This window comes from Oncorhynchus kisutch, linkage group LG21 (assembly GCF_002021735.2).
Source record: "Oncorhynchus kisutch isolate 150728-3 linkage group LG21, Okis_V2, whole genome shotgun sequence".
Taxonomy (NCBI): Eukaryota; Metazoa; Chordata; class Actinopteri; order Salmoniformes; family Salmonidae; genus Oncorhynchus; species Oncorhynchus kisutch.
The window spans coordinates 538,332-552,567 of record NC_034194.2 but is presented as its reverse complement, the minus strand read 5'-3'; the positions used below and the strand labels follow the sequence as shown (position 1 = coordinate 552,567).

The following is a 14,236-nucleotide window of genomic DNA, read 5'->3' as shown; positions in this document are numbered from 1 at the left end:
TACTGCTGCCACAGTGCTTACCTCAGCTGCGGCTTTTAGCTTCATGCTAATGTAGAGGTTAGAATCGTCTCTGTCACCCACCTGAAACACACACACAGTCCTGTATAACCAACCTTGTGCGGACACACAATTCAGTCCCATTCAAAATCCTATTTTCCCTAACCCTAGATGCTAAACCTAACCTTAACTCCTAACCCTAACACTAATTCTAACCTTAACCCTTAAACCCCTAGAAATACTATTTGTCCCCAGTTGGTGAAATTTTGGTTTGCTTAAAATAAGTATAGTTAAACACATCTAGAGATGCACACACCAAATAGGATTTGAATAACAAAACAATACTGAATATACTGTGTTGTTTTATCAAGTTACACAGCTTCAAATACTAAACATGGAGCTCGAATGCTCTCCAGCTACACATCAACAACAAATAAAGAATAATAGCAGCTATCCTACCAGAGTAAGCTGAGCAAAAACTGATGAATAAGTGTAGAGATTAAATGAATTACTAAATGTATAACTAAATGCAAATGATTCATTGTAGTTGATAAAAACAGAGGTTATACAAAAGAAATAGAAAACAGCAATCTACTTGTGGTGTTGGGATACATGTTACTCAACAAAACAACGTTTACAATCTACTTGTGGTGTTGGGATACATGTTACTCAACAAAACAACGTTTACAATCTACTTGTGGTGTTGGGATACATGTTACTCAACAAAACAACGTTTACAATCTACTTGTGGTGTTGGGATACATGTTACTCAACAAAACAACGTTTACAATCTACTTGTGGTGTTGGGATACATGTTACTCAACAAAACAACGTTTACAATCTACTTGTGGTGTTGGGATACATGTTACTCAACAAAACAACGTTTACAATCTACTTGTGGTGTTGGGATACATGTTACTCAACAAAACAACGTTTACAATCTACTTGTGGTGTTGGGATACATGTTACTCAACAAAACAACGTTTACAATCTACTTGTGGTGTTGGGATACATGTTACTCAACAAAACAACGTTTACAATCTACTTGTGGTGTTGGGATACATGTTACTCAACAAAACAACGTTTACAATCTACTTGTGGTGTTGGGATACATGTTACTCAACAAAACAACGTTTACAATTTGAAATAAAAAAGAACACTGAAAACATTTCATTATTCACCGAGAAACAAAACATTAGGAACACCTGCTCTTTCCATGACAGACTGACCAGATGAATCCAAGTGAAAGCCATGATCCCTTACTGATGTTTCCTGTGAAATCCAGAAGGGGTTGGAGTGGAGGAGACAGGTTAAAGAAGGATTGTTAAGCCTTGAGACAACTGAGACATGGATTGTTTATGGGCAAGACAAGATATTGAAGTGCCTTTGAACAGGGTATGGTAGTAGGTGCCTGGCACACCAGTTTGAGTGAGTCAAGAAGTGCAACACTGCTGCATTTTTTAAATACTCAACAGTTTCTCATGTATATCAAGAATGGTCCACCACCCAAAGGACAACCAGCCAACTTGACATAACCGTGGGAAGCATTGGAGTCAACATGGGCCAGTATCGCTATGAAACGCTTTTGACTCCTTGTAGAGTCCATGCCCTGATGGATTGAGGCTGTTCTGAGGGCAAAAGTGGGTGCAACTCAATGTTAGGAATGTGTTGCTAAGGTTTTGTACACTCACTGTATATTCTGTTGTTTTGAATGAATTGGGCCTCTGAATATTTTAGCAAGGTTATTTAACACCTGGAAGAGTTACAGAGAGGAAACCTCACAGTTAAAAAAAAATCAACAGTAAAGTAGCCTATAAGGCGAGCAAAACAATCAACCTATTTACCTAAAGCTCATCTGAAGAAGTGTGGAATTAGAAGAGAAGAATAATAATTAAGTAAAGAAAAACAGCTCAAAAGAACACACTCTGGTAATGAAATAAGGAAACATACACAAAAGGGCCTTTCACACTACTGTGCAGAGTTGAGCCAAACTGAAGCAAGCTGTACTGAGCCGGCCTCATTATTAAGCCTCCACAACACAGTTGCTGGAATTGTGCTGGAAAGGACAAAGTGAAGAGAAAATATCCAAGCAAGCACGACACAGTTCGGGTTGGCAGGATAATGGGAAAAGGGTAAAAGACACACCTGCAACACTACCAGACCTGGCCGGAAGCCAGGGAACTGGCCCCTCATCTGGTCCAAGTCCTCTTTCAACCTTTCTCTCACCAGCCTGTGTTGTACAAGAACAACCACATTGTAACATTAGTTACACTTTCTATGAAGCTGATATAATGCATTATAAACACACTCGTAGAACGAACAACCACATTGAAACATTGGTAACATTTTCAATGAATCCCATGCCCATAATACCTTATAAACACACTCATTGTCTCTACCTTCTTGCCCTTTGTGCTGTTGTCTGTGCCCATTAATGTTTGTACCATGTTTTGTGTTGCTACCATGTTGTGTTGCTATCATGCTGTGTTGTCATGTGTTGCTGTCTTGCTATGTTGTTGTCTTTAGGTCTCTCTTTATGTATTGTTGTCTCTCTTGTCGTGATGTGTGTTTTGTCCTATATTTATACATATATTTTTAATCTCAGTCCCCGTCCCCACAGGAGGCCTTTTGTCTTTTAGTCGACCATCATTGTAAATAAGAATTTGTTCTTAACTGACTTGCCTAGTTAAATAAAGGTAAAATAAATAAATAAGAAAGAACAGACACAATATAACATTCAGCACTCCCCCGTATCAAACTCCATGACCTCCATGAGGCACCTTCACTCCAACATGCTGTGATATCACAGAGTCATAGGCTACTCACTGAGACGTCTTGTTGCCCGAGACAATTGTCGCCAGGTTGCGCCTGCCTCCTCTGCATCCTGTGGACCCTAGACGGAGGGTGAGGGCGGCGAAGGAAAGCATGGCTGACAACTGGAGAAAGATGGCTGGATGGATGGATGGGTGGAGAAATGAAGAGAAATAATAATGGACAGATGGTAATGGGATTTTAAAAGGCCCAGAGGACAGAAAAAGGAACTGCATCCACTACAACTACAGTGCAACATATATCCCATTATGAACAATTGAAAACATCACAAGTGCCATTTACAACTATAATAATAATAAATTACATTTGGAGAGGGCTTTTCATTTACCAATGTAAATCACAAAGCTCTTATAGTGCAAGCCAGAAAACTGCAAACCCATACAACAAGGCAGAAAACTGCAAACCCATACAACAAGGCAGAAAACTGCAAACCCATACAACAAGGCAGAAAACTGCAAACCCATACAGCAAGCCAGAAAACTGCAAACCCATACAGCAAGCTAGAAACTGCAAACTGAAACATGCAATGTTGCAATATCTTATAATAATGTAATAACAGTATACAACTATATTATTATACAATAATTGTATTATTATTTGTGTTATTATAAATATTTGAAAAGTAAGAGACATAAAAACGACTTACCAGTGATAATGCAATGTCCAGAAGTGGATCTAGTCTCTTGAGGACCAGGTCAGCCACCAAGTGATCCACACTCCAACATAGTGGTCTAGGCAACTCCTCTTATCAGTGTGTGTGTGTGTGTGTGTGTAGCACCCACTCTTTCTCACTCTCTGTCTCTCGTTCTCTCTCTCAGTGCAACTGGCGAGGCTTCCAGCAGTATCTTATCACAGTCTATGGACTTTTCCGTGCCATTCCTGCCTACTCCGGATTGAACGTGAACTAGGTACATACATTTCTCACTGCCAAGGCTATTGGGTTAGAGAGAGGGTAAAATGTAGGTTGCAACTCGTAGGCTCAAAACAAAATCCAAGGGGAATGGAGTTTGGTTAAACAGAAACCCAGAGGTTGGGAAGTGTATTGGGCCATCCCACTACTGGGTCTACTCCCAGCCAATCAGAATCCATTCTGACAAGACAGTCTGAAATGTTTTTGGCAAAACCAAGCTTGTTTTCTTTCCCTCCTTTACTACCAAAAGTCGCTACTTTTCCACAGAGTTAAAGCAATTATTTATATCCAAGGAAGATTAACTTAGGTTGCTTTCTCTTCAGGAATGAGCCTGCCCACTGCTTTCTCTGTTATTTCTCTTTCAGCCATAACTTTCTTTCTCTTCCCCTCCTTCTTCTACATGTCAAAGACAACAAAACAACCTCCCGCGAGAACTCAGCTTTGGCCAGCGTAAGAGCAAAGGCCTGGGACATGTTCATTGGGCACCAAACAGCAAAAAAACTGACTGGAACAGGGAGGGACTACTGCGGCTTGTCCAGTAAGTAACACTTCATTTCATGTTCCATTGCAAAGCATTTTAAAACATTTTCCATTGTATGCACTAACAAACGCAAGCTCTGCTAACCCTGTTCTTTCTCTGTGTGTACATTGCAATAAATGAAGCAGTCTGATTTAGGTTTGTCCAGTTTCACAACATGGCATAACCAAAGCCTCAGTGTTGACCACAGTGGGTGTTAATCTCCACTACTACAACCAACACATTCAATAACCAGACCAGACCAGACTTACTGGAGTGAGTACAAAGGTCCTCTTGAGTTACTGAGAAACGGTTGCTGAAAAACAACACGATTTTCCAACGGCAATAAATCTGGAGAGACAAAACTTATCAACAGTTTGCATTTGGGTAGATGAAACCATGACTTGAAAAATAAAAAGCTCCATTAGGCATTGCCTTAGTGCACATGTGTACTTTTCACTAAACCTATTAGACTCCATTCTTTTGCATCTCTTTGACGAACTCAGTCAGAGGAACCAAACAGAACACACTTACAAAATGGAGCCATGATGTGAATTGAGCATTGAAGCCAGAATACTTTAATTACATATTGTTTATAAATGTGTTATCAATTATTATAAAGGACATTCATTTCAATGCTTATAAATGTTCACAAACAACAATAATCTTCAAAAGAGACACAAATAGCCTACCTGTAAATAGTGGGTTCAATCTGCTTCTTACATATTTATATCACTTCATTGCCTCTGGTTTTGCTTGGTTGGTTTTAATGCCTTTTTTCTCATGTCGTCTCCCACTCCTCCAGCTGTTTGATAGAGATAGTTGCCCTCTTTTAAGAACCATAGCGCCCTCCAGTGTTTACTTACTGAATTACAGTGGTTTTGAATACAGTACCACCACACATGTGGACACCCTTGGTCGATTGCAAAAAAACAGGCATAATTTAACGTTGGTTATCTCTTGATTTCTTAAAATGTTACTAACGGGAGATTACATTCACCTGTTAAAACACACTTGATTGAAGCCAATAGATCTCTAGCTGTTTCCATGTCAAGTGATATGCTACTAGACAGCTGCGTCTATGTTCTGTGCTCCCGCCTCCAATGAAAAACCAAACTATCAGGAGTATGGGAAAAATTATTAAACTTCTATAGTACTTTTCATAATACAAATTGTGAAGCGCTTCATTAGCAAACAAACCAACAATAATGCAGCTAGATAAACTAGCTAGCTGCATTAGCTAGCTAGCTGCAATATATAACCTTTTTGTCGAAGCAACCAAATTCATATAGAAATGTGTGTTATAGATCTGTCATTATCATTGAAAGCAAGTCTAAAAAGTGTTAGACCTGTACTATGTGCTCTATTTCTATGCTTTCCGTTCTTAGATATTTCTTTTTTTGCATCTTTTATTTTCGGTTTTGTACACCAGCTTCAAACACCTGAAAATACAATATTTTTGGTTATGGAAAATATATTTCACAGAGGTTTAGACGGTACAGTGATTCTCTACTTGCTTGTTTTGTCACAATATGAAATTAAGGGAACTATTAGAATTTTCTGCATAGTGCATATTTAAGTAAAAGCATTTTTTTTTAAATACTACGAAATACATCTCTTGCTCCTCCATTTTTGAAGAAATTAATTTGTTGAAAACTGTTCAACTATTGTCTTTTTCTCAGAGTCAACTACTCACCACATTTTATGCACTGCAGTGCTAGCTAGCTGTAGCTTAGGCTTTCAGTACGAGATTAATTATCTGATCCTTTGATTGGGAGGACAACATTCATGCAGTCAATTCATGCAGCAAGAGCTGTGATAGGTTGGATGACGTCCTCCAGAAGTTGTCATAATTACTGTGGAAGGTGGTGAGAACCATGAGCCTCCTAGGTTTTGTATTGAAGTCAATGTACCCAAAGGAGGACAGAAACTAGCTGTCTACCATCAACACTATGGTGCAACCCCAGAGAGTACTTTTGAGGCTACAGTAGACATTCATTGCAAAACAGTGTGCTTTAATCAATTACTTGTTGACGTGAAAATATTTAGTATATTTTATATAAAAAGTATAACTTTTTAAATGTGGTGTGGGTGCGCGTACGATGGTGACAGGTGTGCGCCATAACGAGCAGCCTGGTGACCTAGGACGTGCAGCTCCAGCCGCATGACGCCGTCCAAAATGACGATTACGGGGATCAGGAGCGGACCGGTCACCTCTGCTGAGGCGTGGGAAACCTACCCGTCCGGCTGAGACACAGGAGCATGGCGACCTAGAGCGGCGGAGATAGCATACGTGATGGTACCCCCTCCCTGACGCGTTCGGCCCCAGCCACAGGACGCCAACCAAAGGGACAATCCCGGGGATCAGGAGCGGACCGGTCACCCCTGCTGATGAACCTGACAGACCGGCCGAGGCAGGGGAGCCTGGCAAACCGGCTAAGGCCTGAGAGCCTGACGAACTGGCAGAGGCAGAGGAGGCCTGGCGATCTGTCCGAGGCATGAGGTCCTGTAGCAGCTCCCGGATCCGGGGTCATTCCCGGTGTTAAAAACACTCCCTGTTGCTTCCTTTAGGTGAGGTGTCATTCTGTGACGAGTGTGCTGAGAGTTGAGTTCAGAGAGTGAGTGTTTTAATAAATAAACGTAACATAATACAAACAAGAACACACAAACAGGACACAGACATGAAACAGAAACAATGACACCTGGGGAAGGAACCAAAGGGAGTGACATATATAGGGAAGGTAATCAGGGAAGTGATTGAGTCCAGGTGAGTCTGACGACACACAGGTGTTCATAACGATGGTGACAGGTGTGCGCCATAACAAGCAGCCTGGTAACCTAAAGGCCGGAGAGGGAGCACACGTGACACATAATCTTGTAATTATTCTACCATACTGCCATAGGAGTTCACCCTTTTAATTTAATTATGTTAATCTATTATCTATTTATTAATATATATTAACTCATCTATTAATGCAAGGTGATGTTTATAAATGTATACTTTAGATTAAAGATCAGAAACTAGTCACGACAATGATAGCGTTTGTTGACTTATTAATGAATTGCTGTTAGCTCACTGATATATCCTAGCTACCTAATTAACTATTGGCAAACTGAGCATGTTAGACTATATCATTTCTGAGGAGGTGTCATTTCCGAATGAGTGGAGCTGTAGCTCTGCTGGTGTTGCTCTTCTGTCTGTTGAGGGCATGGGCTCAGGAAAGGAGGAGAGTGGAGGGGTCACAGAATGGCATCACAAATTACTGGCCAGGTCACCACACACACTCCTGCAGTAGACTCCTCTCCCTGCCCCCTTCTCCTGCCTACCACTTGCTCACTCACACACATAACATTTAGGGAAGATCTAGGCCTGTATTCACAAAGTGTCTCAGAGTACCATTGCAGATATAGGATTACTAATCAGGTCCCCCTTGTCAATGTAATCAGCAGATGCAGATGCTATCTCAGCACTGTTCAGCACTCAGGACCAGTCCCCTGGTTGAGTTATCATTATAGGAAAAAGGTCCATTAACAAATTATCTTTATATTGAATTGTTGTGTCCACATTTTAATATAGAGAACATCGTTGAAAGTAACTGATATATCCTGTTGTACAAAATGTGCAAGACATTTAATAGATTTTTCATGCTTTCACCTATGCAGAACTTAAACTCTTCAGAATGGCAATCAGATACGTGCTTTGATTGATAGAAACAATGATTTTAGGGGTTCTTATCAATAATTTCAGAAAAAGGCCTATTTAATTCATTTCAATTGTATATAATATTATGTTAAATTCTACTAGATGGCTGTAATGAGCAGCAATTAAACCTGGACACTATTTGAACCCTGTTGGTATCTTGTGTCAGACTTTTGTATCACTGGCCATGCTTACGTTATGGTTATTTAGCATTTTACCCATGCACCCACTAGCCGTCAAATTCTTGCTTCCTCTGTCCTTGTTTCCTTCATTCCTCACTGCTCTTTCAAAGCGCATTGGATGAGGAGGAGGACTGAGGGGATGAACCTTCAATCCTCTCTCCCATTGTGGTTTCAGAGGGAGGCAAGGCATTAAGGAAACAAGGACAGAGGAAGCAAGGATTTGACGGCTAGTAACATTTTCAGACAGTGCATGAATGAGTGAGTGAGTGAGTTGCCATGATACCCAGGCCTTGTCATGACACAACCGCTAGGCTAGCCCCTACTCTCTAGACACTTGTGGAGATATGAGAGGATGTGTGGTAATAGCTCCACTTTGCCCTCTGATAGACCTGCTGGAATTTTGTCCATATTGCTTACAATCCAATTCCAATCCTTTCAGACCTCCACAAGAGTCTAGGGGTAGGGGCTAGGGGCTGGAAAGGACACCAGAACCCTGTGGGGACCTTTAGCACCAGTGTTAATTTTGGCAACAATAACTATGACAAAAAACATTAGTCAATAACCTACTTTTCCCGACAAAATCGAATCTAATTTTATTTTTATTTCACCTTTATTTAACCAGGTAGGCCAGTTGAGAACAAGTTCTCATTTACAACTGCGACCTGGCCAAGATAAAGAAAAGCAGTGCGACAAAAACAACATCACAGAGTTACACATGGGATAAACAAATGTACAATCAATAACACAAAATAAAAATAAAATTATAAAAATCTATGTACAGTGTGTGCAAATGTAGAATAGTAGGAAGGTAGGCAATAAATAGGCCCTAGAGGCAAAAATAATTACAATTTAGCATTAATACTGGAGTGATAGATGTGGAGATGATGATGTGCAAGTAGAGATACTGGGGTGCAAATGAGCAAGAGGGTAAATAATAATATGGGGATAATGAGATGCCCTGAATAAAACGATAACCATTACAAATTATTTTTTATTTCAGTTGACGAAAATGTAATGAAACGGGAATAACATGTTTGACTAATGGACATTCAATCTCACATGAAGCTCTTTTTGATCTGTCTTGTCCAATCATAATCATGCATGCCTTTGCAGAATATAATGCAATCTATCACTGGTCTTTTAGCTGGCGGGCTGATTGAGCTGATCTGCCTGGCTCTCCAACACACACATCTACTAGATGGTCACTTCAGTCACTCGTCTCTCCTTTGAATTGATGTGCAGCCAGGACACTTCAATTGTGACTTACGTCAATTAGAAACAATAATGTCTTCGATCATCTTTGCTTTCAGAAACTCTATTTTTTCCATGTTCACTGTCTTGTCATCTGTGTTGCCGCTCTCATGGTCGGCAAATGCGGGTGCAGTTGCTTTTTCCCAATTGGAAATAGTAATGCAATTTGCTGTACATTAGGAGCACAGTAAACATTCCAGCATTGTTGGAAAGCTCATAATCTCCACTTTTTAAAGCCAGACCCAAATAAAATAATGCATTTTAGCATTTATTTTTTATCTCTCAAGTAAAGAGATATTTTGTCTTAATTTGAACTATTCAATGCTTTGACGGCACATCACTTGAAATACCGGAGCTTTTAAGTTCAAGATTGTTTACATTTTGCAGCTGATGTCCCAGCCAGGGGAAGTGATGATGTAGGCCAAGATGTAATCTCGCCCACGAGCCGAGTGATGTTTACAACTCAACTCTCACCCTGCCGCAGTACCGATTAGCCTTACAGTTAATCCCATCCAATTATCTTGTGTAATTAGCCATCATCCATTATATTGTACACTTTGTTCTGTTCTGGAAAATAGCTAGAATCTGCCAACCTGTTCTGCATGTTCCTGTAACGGTTTTCTAAGTGTGGTGAAGGAGAGTCGGACCAAAACGCAGCGTGTAGATTGCGATCCACGTTTAATGAAAACGTAAAACTCGAATCAATACAAATGCACTACAAAACAACAAACTTAACGTAATGAAAACCGAAACAGCCTATACTAGTGTAAACTAACATAGAGACAGGAACAAGGACACTAAGGACAATCACCCACGACAAACTCAAAGAATATGGCTGCCTAAATATGGTTCCCAATCAGAGACAACGATAAGCACCTGCCTCTGATTGAGAACCACTCCAGACAGCCATAGACCTTGCTAGATAACCCCACTAGCTACAATCCCAAATACATACACACCAGAACCCCAAGACAAAACACACCACAATACAAAAACTCCATGCCACACCCTGGCCTGACCCAATACATGAAGAAAAACACAAAATACTTAGACCAGGGCGTGACAGAACCCCCCCCCTAAGGTGCAGACTCCCGAACGCACCTCAAAACAATAGGGAGGGTCCGGGTGGGCGTCTGTTCATGGTGGCGGCTCCGGCGCGGGACGTGGAACCCACTCAGTCAATGTCTTAGTCCCCTCTCCTCGCGTCCCTGGATAGACCACCCTCGCCGCCGACCATGGCCTAGTAGTCCTCACCCAGAACCCCACTGGACTAAGGAGCAGATCGGGACTGAAGGACAGCTCGGGACTGAGGGGAAGCTCGGGAGTGAGAGAAAGCTCGGGAGTGAGAGAAAGCTCGGGAGTGAGAGAAAGCTCGGGAGTGAGAGAAAGCTCAGGAGTGAGAAGAAGCTCAGGAGTGAGAAGAAGCTCAGGAGTGAGAAGAAGCTCAGGAGTGAGAAGAAGCTCAGGAGTGAGAGAAAGCTCAGGAGTGAGAAGAAGTTCAGGCAGGTTGATGGATCTACCAGATCCTGGCTTGCTGGTGGTTCCGGCAGATCCTGGCTGACTGGCGGATCCTGGCTGACTAGCAGATCTGGCAGATCCTGGCTGACTGGTGGATCCTGGCTGACTGGCAGATCCTGGCTGACTGGCAGATCCTGGCCGACTGGCAGATCCTGGCTGACTGGCAGATCCTGGCTGACTGGCAGATCCTGGCCGACTGGCACTACTGGCAGATCCTGGCCGACTGGCAGATCCTGGCCGACTGGCACTTCTGGCGGATCCTGGTTGACTGGCACTTCTGGCGGATCCTGGAAGACTGGTGGATCCTGGCTGACTGGTGGATCCTGGCAGACTGGCGAATCCTGGCTGACTGGCAGATCCTGGCTGACTGGCGGATCCTGGCCGACTGGCAGATCCTGTCCGACTGGCAGATCCTGGCCGACTGGCACTACTGGCAGATCCTGGCCGACTGGCACTTCTGGCGGATCCTGGCTGACTGGCACTTCTGGCGGATCCTGGCAGACTGGTGGATCCTGGCTGACTGGTGGATCTAACTGATCCTGACAGACTGGCGACGCTGGGCAGACTGGCGGCGCTGGGCAGACTGGCGACGCTGGTCAGACTGGCGACGCTGGGCAGACTGGCGACGCTGGGCAGACTGGCGGTGCTGGGCAGACTGGCGACGCTGTGCAGACTGGCGACGCTGGGCAGACTGGCGGCACTGGCGGCGCTGGGCAGACTGGCGGCACTGGCGGCACTGGGCAGACTGGCGGCTCCTTGCAGACTGACATCTCCTTGCAGACTGGCAGCTCCTTGCAGACTGGCAGCTCCTTGCAGACTGACAGCTCTGGCTGCTTCATGTAGACTGACAGCTCTGGCTGCTCCTTGCAGACTGGCAGCTCCATGCAGACTGGCAGCTCTGGCTGCTCCATGCAGACTGACATCTCTGGCTGCTTCATGCAGACTGGCAGCTCCATGTAGACTGACAGCTCTGGCTGCTTCATGTAGACTGACAGCTCTGGCTGCTCCTTGCAGACTGGCAGCTCCATGCAGACTGGCAGCTCTGGCTGCTCCATGCAGACTGACAGCTCTGGCTGCTTCATGCAGACTGGCAGCTCCATGTAGACTGACATCTCTGGCTGCTCCATGCAGACTGGATGCGTCATGCAGACTGGCAGCTCTGGCTGCTCCATGCAGACTGACATCTCTGGCTGCTCCATGCAGACTGACAGCTCTGGCTGCTTCATGCAGACTGGCAGCTCTGGCTGCACCATGTAGACTGACAGCTCTGGCTGCTCCATGCAGACTGACAGCTCTGGCTGCTCCATGCAGACTGACAGCTCTGGCTGCTCCATGCAGACTGGCAGCTCTGGCTGCTCCATGTAGACTGACAGCTCCATGCGGACTGACAGCTCTGGCTGCTCCATGCAGGCTGGCAGCTCTGGCCTCTCCATGCAGGCTGGCAGCTCTGGCTGCGCTGAACAGGAGGGAGACTCCGGCAGCGCAGGAGAGGAGAAAGGCTCTGGCTGCGCTAAACAGGCGGGAGACTCCGGCAGCGCTGTAGAGGAGGAAGGCTCTGGCTGCGCTGAACAGGCGGGAGGCTCCGGCAGCGCTGTAGAGGAGAAAGGCTCTGGCTGCGCTAAACAGGCGGGAGACTCCAGCAGCGCAGGAGAGGAGAAAAGCGCTGGCTGCGCTGAACAGGCAAGGCGCACTGAAGGCCTCGTGCGTGGTGCTGGAACTGGTGGTACTGGATCGAGGACACGCACAGGAAGCCTGGTGCGGGGAGCTGCTACCGGAGGACTGGAGTGTGGAGGTGGCACAGGATGGGCTAGACCGTGAAAGCATACTGGAGATCTTGAGAGCAGTGTTGGCACAGGACGTGCAAGGCTAGGGATGTGCACAGGAGGCCTGGTGCGTGAGGCTGGCACCAACTTCACCAGCCGACTAACACGCACCTTAGGACGAGTATGGAGCGCTAACCCAGGTGCCATCAAATCCCCAACACGTTCCGTCGGGCGAATTCCATGCAAAAAGCACCAACACAGCAACTCCCTCATTTCTCTCTCCTCCAATTTCCCCATTAACTCCTTCACAGTCTCTGTTTCGCTCACCTCCAACACCGGCTCTGGTTCTGGTCTCCTCCTTGGCTCCTCACGATAAACAGGGAGAGTTGGCTCAGGTCTGACTCCTGACTCTGCCACACTCTCCCTGAGCCCCCCCCCCCCAAGAAATTTTTTGGGCTGATTCTCAGGCTTCCATCCGCTACGCCGTGCTGCCTCCTCATATCTGCGCCTCTCAGCTTTCGCCGCCTCCAGTTCTTCCTTGGGGCGGCGATATTCTCCAGGCTGAGCCCAGGGTCCTTTACCGTCCAGTTCTTCCTCCCATGTCCATTTCTCCAGGTGGTGCAGCCTCTCCCACTGCAGCTGCTGCTGCTCCTGCTGCTGCTGCCTCTGTTGCCTCTCCTGTGGCTCCTGCCTGTTAACACGCTGCTTGGTCCGTTGGTGGTGGGTGATTCTGTAACGATTTGTGGTGAAGGAGAGTCGGACCAAAACGCAGCGTGTAGATTGCGATCCATGTTTAATGAAAACGTAAAACTCGAATCAATACAAATGCACTACAAAACAACAAACTTAACGTAATGAAAACCGAAACAGCCTATACTAGTGTAAACTAACATAGAGACAGGAACAAGGACACTAAGGACAATCACCCACGACAAACTCAAAGAATATGGCTGCCTAAATATGGTTCCCAATCAGAGACAACGATAAGCACCTGCCTCTGATTGAGAACCACTCCAGACAGCCATAGACCTTGCTAGATAACCCCACTAGCTGCACTCCCAAATACATACACACCAAAACCCCAATACAAAAACTCCATGCCACACCCTGGCCTGACCCAATACATGAAGAAAAACACAAAATACTTAGACCAGGGCGTGACAGTTCCGTAGTGTTTTGTTGTGTTTTTCCTGTTGGCTAGACTAGGCAGCTAGCTGGCTAAATTAGCTAGCTAGATAGCATGCTAACAGTTAACTCGGCACATCATAATCAAAAATGCTTTTTTTCATTTAAGCAAAATGTTTTGAGTATATTTAGCTAATTAAATATGTTTTCTTTCCACAACAGAAAAATCCAAAGTGATCGTGATTCTTGAATGATTGTTCTAACGATAATCTAATTAAATGATTGCTTTCAGAAGTATCTGCTACCTGAACATGGCACACATAGGTATACACAGAGAGGGAGAGCCAGGGTGTCACGCCCTGGTCTAAGTATTTTGTGTTTGTCTTCATGTATTGGGTCAGGCCAGGGTGTGGCATGGAGTTTTTGTATTGTGGTGTGTTT

General features: G+C 44.5%; 1 protein-coding gene and 1 long non-coding RNA gene across 6 annotated transcripts in view; one reads left to right on the top strand and one right to left on the bottom strand.

Moving 5' to 3' along the window:
- The window catches only part of LOC109880233 (C-1-tetrahydrofolate synthase, cytoplasmic), a 73,322-nt gene extending 69,169 nt beyond the window's left edge, over positions 1-4,153 (bottom strand). For 4 of the 5 annotated variants that reach the window (XM_031800342.1, XM_020472460.2, XM_031800343.1 and 1 more), the window contains exons 1-4: positions 3,476-3,797; positions 2,824-2,947; positions 2,143-2,227; positions 22-81 (exon numbers count right to left, since the gene is read on the bottom strand). In XM_031800342.1, coding sequence (XP_031656202.1) covers positions 22-81; positions 2,143-2,227; positions 2,824-2,924 — 246 coding nt within the window. In that variant the 5' untranslated portion in view covers positions 2,925-2,947; positions 3,476-3,797. Of the gene's footprint in view, positions 1-21; positions 82-2,142; positions 2,228-2,823; positions 2,948-3,475 lie in introns of all 5 variants that reach the window. The other variant, XM_031800341.1, reaches the window with a different exon arrangement.
- On the top strand, positions 3,610-4,715 carry LOC109880234 (uncharacterized). Its single transcript, XR_004204653.1, has 2 exons — positions 3,610-3,737; positions 4,149-4,715. It is a non-coding gene; the product is annotated as an uncharacterized LOC109880234 (long non-coding RNA).
- The last annotated feature ends 9,521 nt before the right edge of the window (positions 4,716-14,236 follow it).